Here is an 18,278-nt window from a genome sequence, read left to right as displayed (position 1 = left end):
CACAATCTATATACGATACCAAAAATTTTATTACGAAATCGCAGGAAATTTATTAATCTTTCAAAATTTCTCAGATTCTCAACTTTATTACAATGCATTTGCAGGTAATCAGGTTGTTAATAAATATAAAGTTTTCACTAAAAATATATTTTCAATTTGTTTCAATGCCATCAAAGACTGCTGAAAAGATTTTGAGCACTATAATTCCCAGTGAGCTTTTCTTGAAAAATGTTGCACTGTAGGTTAGGTGTCGATTTGCAATATATTTCCGGTTATGACGTCACATATTAACCCCGCGTGTCACCTTACACGACCGTCTGCGTCATGGCACGTGCAATGGAAATCGTTTGCGAGATAACATATATATTGGACCAATTAAACGTGCAATGAAAAGGTTAAATCGGTCCTAATTATGGTGTGTTTGTTTCTTTATCGATTAAGAAAACGATGTAAAAGCTATATTGAACGGAAGCAAATTTGTATCCACACAAACGGTTCGATTAGTTATCAATTTGTTGCCTCTGATGTAAGACAACATTGAGTTGCCATGATAGATAAATCTCCGCAAAAGTTCAACGAAATTGTGTCGATCTCATGCATGTTTGATTTTTGTTTGGTTTATATATACTCTTACAATAATTTGGTTCTTAAAGATCAATGCTTAAATCGTGCATAGGATTATTACTGTCACTAAAATCGGGTCAAAGTATTACTAGTCGAGCACATGGTTGTGTTGATAGAACGCGTGCATATGGACGGATTTGTTTTTTACTTTCATTTAAAATTGTTGGAAAAGGCAGTTTTGGAAACTATAATCTTGCACGCTAAGTTATGTCATGTGCACCGTCAGTGTTTGACTGCCCTCTCCACACGCGCCTCAACAATAAGCATGAAAAATTGAGTTGTTATTTATTGACTAACAACAATGGAACTAAAATACTAAGATAGCCGAAATACATGCTAGTTTGGCAATACAACTGCTAGAAGCTCTCTGTATACATTTCCTGGTTAAATGAAACGACTACTACTTCGGATAGAGATTCGGTATTAGCGGTACAATTTGCTCCGTCCTCCATCGTATGTCGACATTTTGTGCAAATTGGGTAATCAAGTTATTTCAACCTCCTTTTACCTTTTTCTTGGCTTCCAAGAATGTAAACCACCATCCTCTCTTCTTAATCGCCATACTAACAGCCTTACACATACTGCCATTTACAATAACATTATATAGTTAAGTAGCTGTCTTTGTAAGAATCATGCAAAATATGAAAAATGTGATACACCCAAAAAAAAAAAGGCTACATATTTTTATTTTTGATATTTTGTTTGAATTTCCATAGTAAAGAGAAATTAATATTCAGTTTTTCATGTAACCCGTACTCATAGGAGATAAAAATTATATAGAATGCACTGGAGATCTCAAAATAAAGGGAGATAACTCTGTGAATGACAGTCAACAACAATAGAATCTACTGGATTTTCAATGTTGATTATCTCCTAAGAGCAGGCAGATTTGAATGGATAATTACACATTTCATTGTATAGACCCATTAAACAACTTAATTACAAAAATAAAAATATGTAGCCTTTTTTGGGGTGTGTCACATTTTTCAGATTTTGCATGATTTTTACAAAGACGGCTACTTAATGCGTATGTGTGTTGTCCAAATAGTATATTGGAAACACAAGGAGCATGCACTAGTTTGCCATTCCTATTTTCTACCCTGCGCTATTGCGGTGAAGGAGAGAAGACCCGGTGTTGATAAATGGTTCATTGCCAATCCGTAAATAAATAAGTAATCGGAATATGCCATTTGGAACCAAATTCACATAAATCTGCTTTTATCGACTATTGGCTAAGTCAGTATGATCAAGTAAAAGTGATCGACTAGTAGTCATCAAAGTGTTTAAAAACGCACACCGTTACGTCACACACGCTGGGATCTTGCGTAATATGATCAATACAATCAAATTTAAGTGGCAAGATGTCCTTTAAAATACAGTAAATGTGTTCCAGTTTCCTGTTGTATGCCATTATATAACAATTATCGGTATTTTGTTTTATAATTGGCGCTTTGTGTTTTTGTGGTACAGTGATGTTGTGTTTTTCCATTATAGTATCTGATTGGAATGGTTTTCGATAGGGATGAGTTATTCGTTATTATTTTGATCTTTTTCTGTGGTGCAAAATGGTAGAGAATATAATTAATAAAGTGATTAAATACAAAACACAATGATAAACGAGTTAATTGAACAACCAGTAAACATGGGTTTGGGGAATCTGGGAGATGCACGCTGGTATCAAATACAGTGACTTGCCCGATCGCCCTTCATTTAAATCCAATTTCAGTCAGTCTGTCTGTCTATTGATACATGATTTAGGCTTTTCCACTTTAAGCTAAAAAAAGATGTCGCTCCAAGCACGATAGATAATCTCCTCGGGCGATCTGTCTGTATGGGCCTTAAATGACTTGATCCGTAATACCAAAATGTTTTTGTGATGGCTTTTAACTGTTTGGCATCAACCAGTCGGGTCACGACAAAGAGGGGCAGAAAGCATGTCACGTATGGACTTATATGTAACTTGGCTTTATACTTGTATACATAACTACTGGTGTGATCCTTTTTATGCTAACTGTACCCACAAGATGCGAAAATCGTCATCGGCTCGAAGGACCTTCAGTGGTGCAGGTACGAAACCAGTTTGAGGTATGCTTTCTTGAAGAATTCGTCAGACATTTAGCACGGAAAATTAAAACGCCGCTAAAAACAAACAGAAAACACACACACAAAGATAATCTGTCGAAAATAATCGAGAAAAAGAGTTTCGGTCGAAACTTTTTTTTTTAAAGCAAGCCACATTGGTTATTTCAATTATCTGTTTCAGAAAAAAATAACGATCATTGTATTGATAGGACAGAATATTTGTCATCCTTTTTTTCTTTTTTTAGAATATCCATATATCAAATAGATATAATAGTAGCTTAATATCCGGGAGTCGTCTACCTTTTCACATTGTACTATAAAAGATGTAGATAGCCACGATATTCAAAGTCCTACAGGACTGAGGGTAGAAGAAATATATCAAGCTACACTTGGTAATAGCTTTATTAGCGTACAGGATTTGTCGTGACAGAAGTAAACTCAGTATATGGACAGCGAAATCTCACAGTCTATAGTGAAGTGTTTCTTCAAAGTGAACTTGGATTTAAAATATCATGGTTGTGTGCATTTTTTTTTTGCAGAACCGGCTTAGTTTGTTCTGTACGTTTTGAAGAATCGTATTCAAAACACCCCTGTTGCTGTTACATAAACATTCTGTTTATAAGAGGGTTTAAAGTATTTTCTTTCAGTTAAAATAGCATTTGAACCTCGGAAAACGCTGAAATATGAAATTAAGAGACGGTGTCTGAGATCGTCGCCCTATTGCTCCTGAACCCTGGAGAAAATGGTGCCCGTTCTGAAATCATCTCCAATGCATGCAAAATCAGTGATCTGTAAGTGTATCAGTTACCGTTGTAGTATAAATTTAATCATCCATAATTTCACAGTACTGACATAAAAATCCCGAGTAATTTTATTTTCCTTCCTAGAATACTGTAGACTAATTACCCGTAAAAGTCACGCATGGTTTTCGGTATTTTTTGCAGTTTCTGTCGTACACTTTACACTTTAAACTTTTCAATAAACAAATTTAAGACTGGAAAATGCCAACGGTCGTTCAATGCGTGCAAGGTGCGAGATTTGAAGATTAACGGTTGGAGTTTTTAATTACCGAAAATCCCAATTAAAATTATTGCGTAATTTTTTTGACAGTAGAAAGAACGATCTCAGGTCAATAAGAGAAAATCTTTATCTCGCCATACTATAAGATTTAGGACTCGCTTATCTTGTAACCTCGGGCAGGTATTGTCAAACGAGATTAACGTACCAAATATTAGTCAGATAAATGATAAAATGAAAGTTGTTATATACAAAATTATCGATATGTATCTAGGCCCAAGAAATGTCAAAACCTGGATCATTTCAGTCTAAGAATCTGCCAAAGTGATTAAGTCTGCCAGATACAGTAGTTAATGCAATTATCGCTGGATTAATTCTATCAATGACGTGTTTGCCTAGTGCATTGAAATGTAATAATTTAATATTAAAAGTCTTCGTCTATAAAACATCTTGTTACAAAGCCTTACCGGCGAGATATGAAACAAAAATCGATTAAAATTCATCGCATCAAATTATTCATCTTTCCTGATGTGTATTCGCTATTGAAATGCAGATTTAACGTTTCGTTTCCATTCATGCATGCTATAAAAATTCTAATCACTAAAAATAATTCAATATCGTAGCCATAAATGAACCTGGGCGGGTTTGTTTGTATTGTGTATTTCGTATATAAAGGCGTGGTTTGTGGTCAAAAGCTAACATTACGTCAGCTAGAACTGATTTGTGTTGCCAGGCAACAGCCAATTAACCAATCGATAGCTGATAAAGGACTGTCAATCACTGATAGTTGGCGCCTTTGAGAGACGCGCGGATGGCCCACCCACCTCAAACCAATAGTAGTGTAGCGATCTTCATTTCATCCCCACGTGCATTACTTTGGATATCTGTAGTAGTGTTTAGTTAGAAGTAGTATTTAGAAAATGAAGATGGATCCCGCTCAAAATTCACCAATTTCTACAAATGGCATTGATGATATACCAAATGATCCCGGGTTAGTTGGAATTAGAAGTGAATTTCTAAGTTGTTTTCTCGATTGATCTTTTGTTTGTGAGCGTACGCGATCAAATTTCAATCATCTTGGGAGATTTAGGTCACCGGCTCGTAAGATTTTCTTAATGAAATGTATTTTTTCTTTGCAGGAAAATGTTCATAGGTGGACTATCGTGGCAAACGACTGCAGGTATGTTGTGCTTAATCTATTTTTGAAAAAATGTCAACAATAATTTTACGCTATCTCGTGTTGTTCTGGGTCATAGAGCATATCATACCGTTAATTGTTTTCTGTGGAGTTTTTTGTCGGAAGTTCTTTAAATTTAATGTCAGCGAGTGCTTGTCGAAGTATGGTCCGTTTCAAAGTTGTGTGCTTTATTTCATTTTGCAGAAACATTGAAGGCACACTTTGGTAAATTTGGAGAAATTAAGGAAGCAATGGTTATGAAGGACCCCACTACCAAACGTTCACGGTAAGCCATTGTTTACATTTTCCGCTACGGGTCACTGATTTTAAATACAATAAACCGTTTCCTCTCTATTATTAGCATTCACACGTTTTTCCTTAGTCCTCCGGGCATTGATTCTGAGCATAACAATTGACAATTGATTTTAAACTATCCAGTAAATTTCTTGGGAGTATACGTTAAAAACCACAAGGTACTAATAAAATTTCACAATGGTCTAATTCATGTATAGGGAAATTAAATAATTTAATGATATTTTTACAACATATTAGTCAACCGATTTTAAAAATTTTAATAGGTTCATTGTGTAAGTTTGGACTACCATGACATTTGTTGTGATAAGTATCTAAAAATTCCTTTCTAAATGAAAAGATCTGTGGAAATTTCAAATAGGGCATAAATTTCGAAGCCAAACTTGAATTCCCCTACATACATATTGCATGTAGCCACACTATTCAACAATGTAGGAAATTTATTCATTGTCAAAATTTGAATATGTTGTGTCATTTTTGAATGACATTGTCTTACAAGATTACAAGTTCATTAAAATTCCAATACACAAAATGGAAAAGTAACAAATCGAGTTGACAAACATCATGTCATCTACAAGTAAAACACATTTGATTGTACACAGTGGGAGTTTTCTTTTCTATTCTATGCGATAAATTCAAGTCAGTTTACTAATGGAATTTCTGTGTTGTTAACAAGTTCTTAGTATAGATAACATAGGTTTCTTTACATTCTATAGTATCTCGCCATTTTCGAGATAACACCATGATAACATAAGAAAGTGAATCACAGAAATTTCCTATCAGATTTAGTCAAATGCATGTTGATCCTGGTTTTAAGGATATTTAATTAGGGGTAAAAAATAGGGTTTGAAATCCTAAACAGGTGCGAATTGTAGGAATAAAGAAAATTGTATAGTCACTGAATTTGGTATAATTCATATTTGATAGTAAATGACGTCCAATAACCACAATACAGAAAAACTATTAATGAAAGGTTCTTTTATATTGAAACATTTAATTTCATGTTTAGGTCAGATTTTCTCACAGTGAGAAAGATTACTAAATTCAAATTCACCTTATCCTATTCAAATGCTTTTTCAATCAAAATCATGACAAAAGATTGAAATGTAAAACAGCTGAAAGCCTTAATTATAAACAATTTTGCCTCTTAAATTGCTAGTAGCCTTATAATAAATAGACTGTGAAAATCAGTAGATTCTCTGCCATGGAAAGAAAATGAGGATTCATATATTTGTAACTGTAGTTGCCTGTTTTGAACAGATGTCAGATGCACATGATTGTTATTGCATTTTCCTGGCAGAGTTAATTGCATCCTTAATGATGATTTCAATGCTGAGAAACATATACTGTTTATAGTTTTTTTTGGGGGGGGTGATCATCCTTATATAATGTAAAATTCAATCGTGTCAGATAATTTTCCTCTGGTTAATTTATATGAACTATTCATTTAAAATCCTAAAACTTTCCCTCAATAAAGCCCAGTATAATTTTGTTTAAGTTTTGAATTTTAATGTACATATAACTGCTTATCAGTGTGTTAGCTTCACTGATTCACTTGTTTGATGAAAAATTATCCTTCAATCAAATTCTTGTTCCCCATTTACATTTGTATTACAAGCAAAATATCTTTCATTGAGTTCATAGGTTTTACATGTACATATGCATTCTATGTTAAAATAAAAACATAAAACTTTTGCTATCAATCTACAACAAAAACTATCATTCATTCTCCGAGGAGTTTTTATGTATGTACATGTAGTACTTTTCAACGATAATCTAAAAGCAACAAAATCTTTTTCCTTATATAACGTTTCAAGCATTTTATAAATTTTCGTTTTATAGATTTTGGGATATTTCATTGTGAAACCTTAGTATCACCTACTGGCCATTTATCAGCACTGTTTATACCTTCTAAGTAAACACAGCAATAAATTCACGACCTTAAAATATTTTATCAGTTTAGTAAATTGACCAGTTTGGAGGTCACAACTTTATCTTAAAACTAAAGTTTTCAAGCTTGATATATGTTCATGTATGTAGCCCCTTGTTTAATCTCATAGTATTTTAATATTAGAATTAATAAAAAAAAAAAATTGGAAGGAAAAATTGTCTATAGATGTATAGTGTAATTGGAATCAGAAATTCTCTTCAAAAGTATAACCAGCTCAGAACTCAAACTTTAAACATTTTTTCCTAAAGTTCAGCATGTCTTGTCCATACTTACACTAGGGGTCACAGGCTGCTTGAAACTGCCTTTTAATCTCTAAAGAACATATGTATGTGTGATTGTATCATTTTTAATTTGATTAAACACACATATTTTTAAGAGGCAGTATATTGAAACAAATATTTGGATTTATTTTTATTTAATCATCCAAGTTTCTTCTCACACATTTTTCGATGCCAAATTTTCCTTAAGATGTAGATGGCTAAATTTCTGTAAGCCCATGTCATAGTGTGTTTCCTCGGATAGTTGCCTCTATTCTGAAGTCAGTTGTTAGCAGTATCAGAGGCATAGCACTGAAATCTCGATTGGTCAGTAGAAAAATTACCTTGCTATTTTTGAACTAGATATAACTAGCTACCAAGTAAAATACCCCCTTTTAAAGAGATTTTGACAAGAATTTCAATTATGGTATGCAGTACCAAAAAATTACCAAAAATTATTGGTATGACCATAGCCGTACCTGCTGTACTAGGTGCCACCCGCCAGAATGGGCCTTTTATTTATAAGCACAGCTTATTTTGAGGTTCAGCTGTTGTTAGCCATTCTTTCACTCTTGCTTTTGACCTTCTTAGAAAGGCTTCTACAAAATAAATGAATAATTTTACAGTTAAAAAAAATCCTTTAAAGATATTAAAAGATATCTTGTGTATAAATGTTCTAGAAAAGCAGAGGACGCTTAATTAAACCCCACCGGTGCACCTGGTCCATGGTCCCAGTTTTTAGTGGAGTCGTAGTTGCTCATTTACTTTTGTTACTTTGTATGAATTATTTTAGTAACTTTATGTTCTTTGTTGTGTTGGTCTGTTTTCAATGTCTGGTCATTGTCCCTGGATTACATTCTTTTGATTTCTGCTAGAATCTTGGTTCCCTTGATTACTCTTCAAAGTTTGAGGTATACCTTTTGTTTACAGTAACTTCTCACAATCTATGACTCTTAACAAAGGCTACTCAAGGTAATGGGAGAGAAAACCGGTACATTTAGTCACAATTAATAGACCAAACATACAAAAACAATTATAAGTACACATTAATTATCATAAGTTATATTAACAAGAATAATATCAGACCAATTAGCAAAAGTGAATGATCAGATAAAAGGCCCTATCTGCATGTTAATGGGATCCTTGTACAACATACATGTACTTGTATCATACATGTAAACATGCGTCAATGCATTAGCAATCTGTCTTGTTATCTTGTAGAAAATGCTTTAGATACTTCAGGCAAACGTTTGTAAGAAGGTGTTGTTCCACTCTAAAATCATTTATATATTTTGCTCAAGATTTGCTCATTCTGATTAAGTATTCATATGTCAATAGAATTGCCATCTCCAGTTGTCAAAGTAGATCTTACCTGGAAATCACCAGCTGTGAATCTTCATGCTGACCCTAAAATCCTCTCATGTATAGGACAGAATTCCTGTTCTCCCAGCTTTGCCATATAAAAAGCACCTATTGGAAATATTTAATTTAATAAATTACCATATATCTTAATCATAGAATGTGCATTGTACATGTAATACATGAAATAAAAAAATTCTATTAATTTTGTGCTGTGTCTGTGCAGACATTCCAACCGATTCTGCATTTTTTCACAACTTTGTTCCAATTTTTCATGTCATGCAGATTAACTGGAATTCTCTCCACATGGCTACCTGCACCTGTCTGAACTAGCATTTCTCAGTAATTTTCTCCTGGTTAATCAAAAATTAAGATAAAATTCCCAAGTTGCATTCAGTTATCAAGAGAATGGGAGATAGGTTATAGGCTTGTGTCACATATAATGATGCTTGAAACTTTCCAATTGTTACCATGAGCTTTGAAAAATTTGATTTGTTTTGAATATTTTTGTTGCATGCTTGTACATGTATGTTTCAAGGTTTTTTAACCTGTTGTTGCTCTCACATCAAGTCAAAATTGAAAAAAAATTGCTGTAAGTGAAGATATTATGATATAAAAGTTCAGATTTTGGGTCTATTAAACAATGACTTGCATGTAGTACATGTATATTTTTATAAAAGTACATGTACATAAAACATTTATACAAGGACTTGGAATTAAAGGGAATAGACATTTTCCAGCTTCTTAAAAGCAGTGAAAAGTGTTAAAGGTCAAACATCAGGGGACATTTCTGTACATATTCACTAAGTATTAAATATTGCAAGTTTAATTTAAAAGACACCACTGGTTCTGGTACACTGAACTAAACATACACATGCTAATGTTACTTTAATTATGGAAGAAGAAAAGTCCATGCAAATACCATGAAAATGCAGAGTAAACAAAAAATGTCTGTGTTGATTTCTGTCAGTAAAATATATGTTTGTTCTAGTTACATGTAGTATATATTTAGAGACCATTAATCAATGTAGCCGTCTGTGATGACATCTTCTGGATTTTTTGAGATTCAACTGCCAGGCAAGATGTAACATTCTCTATAGAATCTGGTTCTTGTGCATTGGTTTGCAGATTCATGACCTTCAAAGTGAAAATTGATAAGTAGTGTCTAGTATTTCTGACTCTATAAAGTTCCTGAGTCTGAGTGATGTTGAATTGATAATTTTTATACTTGATAGATTTTTCTTGCTCTTTTGTTTTTTTGTTTTTTTTATTAAGGGGAATTAAAGAAACAGTGAAACCTATCTAAACTGAACCCTGAATAAACGAAGCCCTTTCTAAACTGAACCCCAAATAATCTGAAGCCCAGTCTAAACTGAACCCTGAATAACCTGAAGCCCTGTCTAAACCAGACATTTTTGAAAATTCCTTTATATCAATTTGAATGTATTTTGAACCTTGGTGAACCAAAGACCTGTCTAAACCAAAGACCTGTCTAAGCCAAACACCTCTCTAAACCAAACACTTGTCTAAACCAAACCAATTTTTAAGTCCAGAAGGATTTTGGTTTAGACGGATTTTACTATAATCCCCCCCCCCTCCCCCCCATTTTTAACACAATATCAATATAACAAAACCATCTTGTTTATATTTTTTTAACTGGCTATCAGCAATATACATGTTCAAAGTCATTACTTAGATACTGAACTGAGAGATTAAAAGTTAAAAGAAATGTCCATTCTTTGGTTTTCATGTAAGAGGGTTGAATACCGAGAAAAGTACATTATAATTTTTCTGTGGTATAGAAGTTAGTTTCTTTTGTTCATGTGGTACATAGTGTGCATGTACATGTATTTCAAATTCTCTTTATCTTTTTATCATATTTTTACATTTATTTCCTTCATTGTATGTTGAAATGTAAGTTGTTTCGTGATGGATTGCAATGTCTGAATGATTTTCAATATTCCAAACAATTTTGACTTGGTAAATTTCAAATGTCGTTGTTATTTTTAAACTATAGGAAGAATAATTTAAGGACTTCACAACATTTGCTGTTCTTGAGGATTAGATATTATCAGAACTCCTGCCAGAAAGTTTTAACTTTTTACTTACTTAACTAGGATGTGGAGGCAGTTTTATTACGGTCACATTCAGGCTTGAGCCACAAAACTTGTTTTGTAATCTTGTCTGTGCTTACTGGGGTATGCCTTTTGCCTGTGAATTTCGCTGTGAGATATAAAAAAGTTACATTTTCAACAATCAAATTAATGTAATGTATACCAGCAGGAAGAATTAATTGGTGGTATTGTGCTCCTGCATTCGATAAAGCCCTAAGTTGTCCAACTAGTCTGTAGCATTTCAATAATTATCTAGCTGTTGTAAATTAGGCAAAATGGTATGATTTCAAATGAACATGAGCATCATTATTTTTTGAAAAAAAAAGGTTCAGGCTAAAAAATTAAAAAGAAATGTTTAAACTAATACTGAGGCATGACTGTACACAGAACAGTTGGATTCTGTGAGATAAACATGCAATATACACATATGTTATCCTACATGTAAAGAAATAGCAGCCATTAGATTAGCATAGTTTGCCATGCCAACATCACAGCTGATTGAGGAATGCAGATTAAAAGTTGAATATGAGGCACACAGTAAAACTGCCTTTAAGAAATAAATGTTGTGTAAATTTTGTAAATATAAGATGAAATGACTTCATGTTTCCCACCACATTAAAAACAGATAATTTTAAAATGAAGTCACTTGGAAATTTATAATATGGCAAATAATGGATCAAGTATTATGTATACATGTACATACATATAGTCTTGTCCATGAAAGAATCCACACTATGATTTTGTTGCTGGATTTTCGCACGCATTATGACATTTATTAATAACCTTTAGGATTAATTTGCCATTAAAACTGCGGGAAGAGAAAAAATATAACGATTGAAGTAGCTCTTGAATTAGCTATTAACAATTAGCGGAAGTTACAGAGTAAGACTACTTAGGCATACCTAACGATGATTAGAAAATGGTAATTATCTCTTGAATTAGGTGTATCATCAATTGAAAAAGCATCGGCACACATGATTGCAGAGGCATGGGAAAGTTTAAGTTGGCAAGGGAACATCTTTTTGCATATGGTTGGGGAAGAATTTCAAAGATCTGAGAAATCTTCGATTTCTTTGATATAAGACCAAAGGCGATAAACTCACCCATTTATTTTATCGTACTTAAGTTGTGGGAGTTGTCTTACGTAATACCCTTGAAAAGTCGAAAACTTCTTTGTTTTGATAAAAATGATTTTCTTTGTGTTTTGTTGAATTCTAAGTGCATCTGCTTTTTTGAAAATATAAATTTGACAAGCAAGGATGCTTTCTGCATGTGTTATTGCAATTTCTACATGTACAATTTCTAAAATGTAAAGAGCTTATCTTTTGGTAGATACATTTGAAAAGTATGTCTTTCATTTAAATTAAGACTTACATGTATATCATCATTTCGATATATATGTTGTACATGTAATTACAGGTAATGGGAAGCTTTGTCTAAAAAGCTTTCTTTGTCTGGCAAAATATTCAAAAAAATGGAGAAAAGTGCATAATAAACTCAAATTGATAAACTACGACATGAAAATTAATAAAAATTCTGATAATTATTCATTGGGAAATTTCAAAGACTTGTTATAACAATGCAAAATGGGCATAAGTCATGTTAAATTTTAAAAATAATTTCTAAAAAGCTGTGAGAAACATTGTTAGTTTACACTTTGATGCATTGTGGTTTAATTGTTAGGTTAAAATGTAGCATATTTTATTATAAATTGTTTAACATTCAGAAAAAGTGTAGGAAGTCATGGAGACGAAACAAATGATACATGGGAAAACAAATCTCTTTTGTTTGAGCCAATTTTTATTCCAATTTCAAAAAGATGTATTAAAGTGCTATAACATGTATTCACATTGCCGCTATTATTATAAATGTTGATTGTTCATTATACTTATATTGTATTAAGGTAAAAATAGGAAATTATCTTTTATCATTCATCTGTGCATACACGATGCAGTTAAATGCATTTAATGCATACAGGGACCTTTGTCAGAAATTAAACATTAAAAATTTACTACAATACATGTATTTATTGTTGGGTTGTAAATTTCAGAGATTAATGTTAGTCCTACATACCCTAATGGAATCTAATACATGGATTTATTGTGACTTTAATCAATGTTTGGATGTGAATTTGATAGTATTATCCAATAAACATACAGGTGGACTGTTAAAGACTGTGATTTTGTCAAGGTCAATTGGGGATGTAATTATGGGTAAAGTTAAGAATTTTATTTGGGAGGGCACAATGAAGTCAATCAATTTTATCACTATTTAATCATTATTTGCTTTAGAAAATGCTTTGTTTACGAAAAAATGTTTGCCCACCATGTTTTTTGTACTTCAGTTGTAAAGTTTCTAGTGTACATGTACATTTTATGTACATGTTCAACAGCTAAATGGCAATGTACTTCAAACTACATTTATAGAGATTGTTTTGGTAGTGGAAGTCTTTTTACCTTCCTTTTTCTAACAATTTAATTGTTTTGTTAGTCTTACAGTTTCTAAAGGAGTAAATTCACTAACTCTTGTTTCTTATTTTCATGAAATTTCAACTTACAATTTGAAATTTTCTAATTGCCTTTTTTAAAGTTAAAATATTATCTGAATACTAATATGCAGAAAATACAAGCTATTGGGTCATAATTTAGTAACAAGGAGGGTACAAAACACTACTTCCACAAAGTTTTCAAGAAATTTTCACATAAATGAGAGGATTAGGGGTATATTTTTTAATCCAAGAATATAGAGTGTAAGCTATGAACAACACAATCTTTTGTCAGAAGTTGTGATAGTATAGAAGGCTATTTTTGTATAAATATCAAAGAGTTCAACAAATGCACCCTAACACAATTCGACTTTATTTTCTGATTTTGCTTTATTTTCATCTACAATTTTAGTGAAACACAGACATTAACAGCCATGAAACTTTGTTTTTTAACGAAGGCATATATTCAAATAGTAAATTATACAATTATCAAATTTATTTGAAACACTTTGGTTTTTGGGGCTGATTTTTGACATTTTCTGAACATACTCCTTTAGCTACATGTGAATAGTTCAGTTTAAAAAGATGAAGCCATTTCTTAATATATTTATTTACCACCTACATGTACATGTATAAACATTTGCATTATTTCTACTGCCCTCAACTTTGTCTAAGATGACCTTCAAATTATGTCCCTGTTATTTTTATACAATCTGTCATGGAAAAATTAAAAAAAAAAAGCTTTAAAAAGTAGAGCGTATATTTCAATTTGGATGCTTTCAATGGAGAAAGTTGCCCCTTTCATTTAAGGAGAATATAATATGATTGAGTTTAGATCCAGCTGTTCGGCCGACAGCCAGTTTACATAGGCATATGATTTATAATCCACAAGATATGATAAATGGTGAGATGAAATCAGACTCAAAGGTGTTGATTTCTTTCATCAGAATGCGATGGAATGCAGATGAAATTGAGTTATCCCTTAGTTTACTGTAAGTGTTAATGGTACAAAAAGGAGGGGGTAGGGTCACTGTAAAAACCAAGTTCAACTTTAACCATAGGATTGTTTTATTTGGTTATTTTATGATTAGGTTAAGATGGATAATAAAGAATTGGAAAAGTGTTAGTTGTAACTTATTCTATAACATGCAAACTTATACTGTTAAAGATATACTGTGTACGCATACTCTTAAAAACTGAGCAAAACTACCTTTGTTTTTTTCTGGGTTCTTTGTATATTTTTGTTGCCAAACATGTATATTGTTTCTCAGACTACCCTTTAATTGTGTAGTGTGTATATACTTAGAATTGATGTCTTTATGGTTAATTGTGAAATTTCTGTGGATTGACGAAATAAATCACCTATAATTGGCCATTCTTTAAACTCAAGTTCATTGTTGGTCTTGAAACTAAGATTGAGTTTCCACATTTTAAGATTTTACATCCTGCATGTACATGTATCTGTCAAAATATGGCAGTCAATTGGCGACTTAAAATTACCAGTACACATAATTTAACTAGTGTTCTGGAAAGCGTTTAAAACACATATATCACACCACAGACCACAGACTAGGGCACTGATTGATCCCACAAGTAAATCCCACACATTTACACAATACAAGTTTATTATTATGATAATTTGTATTCAAGATAGAATATTCATACTTAAAATGTGCTTCATCATATTAAAAGAAGTATAAAGAAATAAATATGGGCCAATAATTCATTGGATTTCATGCACTTGTTTTCTTACATTAAGTACCATGTTTGTATGTAATATCATACATGTTATGGCTGGTTTTTTTCTTCCAATTTTCTTGTCTTTGTCGTGTACATGCATTATTTTTTGATGCTTTACTAATCTTGTGTTTTAAATTTGTTTTCAGGGGTTTTGGTTTCGTCACCTTTCAAGATCCTAATGATGTTGACAAGGTGCTCAAAGCATGTCCACATGAACTAGATTCCAAAGTGGTATGGTTAACATTTCTAACTCTAGCAAAATACCTACAATTTTATCAAAGGGAGATACAGGCATGACATGTCAGGTCCTGCACCCTCCAGTTTTCCCCCAAAAAATTGTCTGAAATGAATGAAAATCACTGAAGTGTGATGGTGTGTGCCTCCTATTTGGTCAGTCAGCACATCCTACTGTATGTCAGTATTGGTATCCACTCTTGAGGAATAACAATATTTCAGAACTTGAGAAAATTCACCTACATTGTAATTCCAGCATACTTACAAACATATAATTAAACTATATATTTTCTAGAAAGTAAAAGTGAAGTTCTTGCTAATTGAATTACATGTTCATTTCCCATACACCCACAATCACTCAAGTTTTCTCATTACCCTAACTAATGGAAAATTGAATTGAACTTGTTCATAACAAATTGTAAGCAGTAAATATTAGTATTGTTACTACCTAAATTGTGTCATCAATTTCAGATGTACATTTTATGTAAATTACGACATGCAATAATAAGACAGTCTTGTCACATTATGTCATCTTCTAATTTGTTTTGTGGGTAATTAGGCATTTAAGATAACAAAAAGATAATTGTAAAGATTTGCAGTAGCTAAAGAAGAGATAACCATCTCTAGTTTGGGCAATGATTATTTTTGGTCAAGAAAACCTTTTGTATTTTTTTGGGCCTAAGGCAGTTAGTGTCCTAATTCAAAGATTATGTTCAATTTTGACATAAAAGAGTTCCAGATATCCTTTGAAGTTAAAATGCCAATGTTTTTATAACCTTGTGAAAATCCAATGTTTTGAAAAAGTCTTAAAAACATTATGTGTTTAAGAATTTTGTTTTTCTTAGATTGAGGTCATTTTTCATGCCTCAATAGTTTAATAATTTTTGTACATAGACAAAAAATAATTCTGAATACCAGTAGTTTTATAGTACATGTACAGTTTCATGTTTATATTTTCTTTTAAAAATGTTTGGATCTTAGGGATGTTGTTCAAAAATAAACATGATGAATTTATTCATTTTATTTTATTCAGCAACCAAGCTTTCTACTATACAAATAAAGGGTGTTGAATGATTCAAGCTTTATTCCTCCTCTGCATATTATCATCTCCTGGTTACCTTTTCAGTTATGAGCAATGGAAACAGTTAACTATTTTAAAGGTGGCCACATTGACCACCACGCTTGTAAGATTGATTAACTCAGGGAGTCCTCATAATCTGACTGTTTCTAAAACTCCTCAAATAAATTTGATATTTTCCAGCAATATACATGTATTGTATATAAATGGAGCATAATCACAAATATACATACATGTAATCTTATACATCTATAGGTGGACATTAAATGAACTTAGTAGGACAATTTGCAAATAGAGTTACCTCCCCTCTCCATTGCTTTGACATGTATACATGTACTAAAATTTGTATATTGGGTTTGACAAAATATGAATCATCAGTAATAAAAAGGTATCTTAACCTGTTTTCTGTCATATTGTGTCAAATATTCATGTAATATCTTAATTTTATTTGGATAGGAAATGTCCTAATATATTTGAGTAGGTGTTTTTAAACTTTGATCAAAGTTACAAAACATGTCTGACAAGAAAGAATTTATTAGGGATATAATTTTATGTGCAAAAAATTTAAATTTTGCATTTATTTCCATACAAAATTCGAGTGCATTTTGGGTGATTAAACTCTTAACAAACAAAAAAATAGTAAAAAACTAAGTTGGCTTTAGAAAAATAACAATTCACACCTTTGTGAAAATGTGCATGTACATGTACTAAAAGCTAATTTCACTTCATGTATATTTTAGATTTGAACTTAAGCATACAGATAAATTTATAGTTACGATATTCGAGAAATTAATCTGAGATACAAAAATGCTGATTAAGAGCAAAGTGTAAAAAATCTGTTATAAACCCTTGCTATTAAGTAAAGCATTTTAGTGGAGAATTATAATTAGAAAAGCCATTTTTAAGAAGTAATGAAATACAATTGAATTCCTGTTGCTTTTCTGACGTGTATCTCTAAACAAAAGATGCATTAAAACTCACCAATGACCTAAAAAAACAACTATAGTCACGAATTCTAGCTTCATAATGCAGGCATATGGCCTGGATCATTTCTTATGTTTATAATAGAAGTTCCCTTTGTTTACATCTAGCTGAAATTATATTTTATATTAAAATTGATCTAAAATTAATTGCTTACAAACAATGGCTTAAGATTACAATAAATTGAAGTGATATTACCCTAACTCATTGTTCAGGTATTTACCAAACACTTACTTGTTTAAATTATTGCATTTTGTTCCTGTTTTCTAAAATCCACCATTGTGCGTTTTTTTCTGGGATCTGATTGTGGCTTTTGTTTAGAAAAGCTTTTTATAATGGGCCTGGTAATGGCAGGCTCTATGTTATTGAACAATGAATGGATTTTCATTCAATACCCCAACTGTTACTGACAGTTGAGGATGCACGCCTTTCTTTCGATCTTCTCCAACAAATGTTTACTTATACATTTAAAAATTTGATGGGAAAAAGTCTCATACGTCCACATATGTTCTATTGTATGCCTATAACGATCCTTTAAAACTGTTCAATACATTTTACAATGTCCAAACAATTCATTTGTGTGTTGAGTGACGTTGAAGCATAGGTCCTCAGAAAAATCAACGTTTTAATTGGTTCACGACAAATTTTCACAGTCTGGTGTATAGTTAGAGAGTAAATATTAACTAAACTGTTATTACATTTCATCTCACTGGGACTTCTTTGTACCAGCTCACTATAACATCGGAGACTTCTTTGGGACAATTCCAAAAGCCGCCATCAATATTTTTGGGACATCATCTCACAATTATCGAATAACACTGGCACCACTATTCTTCCACTGTTTATAGAAGCCACCCGACTTAGGTG

At 32.1% G+C, this 18,278-nt stretch overlaps 1 protein-coding gene and 1 long non-coding RNA gene across 4 annotated transcripts in view; one reads left to right on the top strand and one right to left on the bottom strand.

The window, feature by feature from the left end:
* The first annotated feature begins 4,550 nt into the window (after positions 1-4,550).
* The window catches only part of LOC148606714 (RNA-binding protein Musashi homolog 2-like), a 104,538-nt gene continuing 90,810 nt past the window's right edge, over positions 4,551-18,278 (top strand). For both annotated transcript variants that reach the window (XM_088545651.1, XM_088545650.1), the window contains exons 1-4: positions 4,551-4,714; positions 4,863-4,903; positions 5,105-5,186; positions 15,265-15,349. In XM_088545651.1, coding sequence (XP_088401777.1) covers positions 4,644-4,714; positions 4,863-4,903; positions 5,105-5,186; positions 15,265-15,349 — 279 coding nt within the window. In that variant the 5' untranslated portion in view covers positions 4,551-4,643. The remainder of the gene's footprint in view (positions 4,715-4,862; positions 4,904-5,104; positions 5,187-15,264; positions 15,350-18,278) is intronic.
* Positions 7,564-17,792, bottom strand: LOC148606715 (uncharacterized). Of its 2 annotated transcripts, XR_015915261.1 has the most exons (6): positions 17,646-17,792; positions 15,387-15,458; positions 10,889-11,002; positions 9,796-9,916; positions 8,793-8,890; positions 7,564-8,019 (listed from the first exon to the last, which is right to left on the bottom strand). It is a non-coding gene; the product is annotated as an uncharacterized LOC148606715 (long non-coding RNA). The 2 variants fall into 2 exon arrangements; XR_015915260.1 differs by lacking the exon at positions 15,387-15,458 and having other exon boundaries at positions 7,566-8,019.

The sequence above is a fragment of the Perna viridis genome, chromosome 9, assembly GCF_037379345.1.
Source record: "Perna viridis isolate PV_CMFRI_1.1 ecotype Kerala chromosome 9, ASM3737934v1, whole genome shotgun sequence".
Lineage (NCBI taxonomy): Eukaryota > Metazoa > Mollusca > Bivalvia > Mytilida > Mytilidae > Perna > Perna viridis.
The sequence above is the reverse complement of the archived record's forward strand: the minus strand, read 5'-3'. Positions and strand labels throughout refer to the sequence as shown.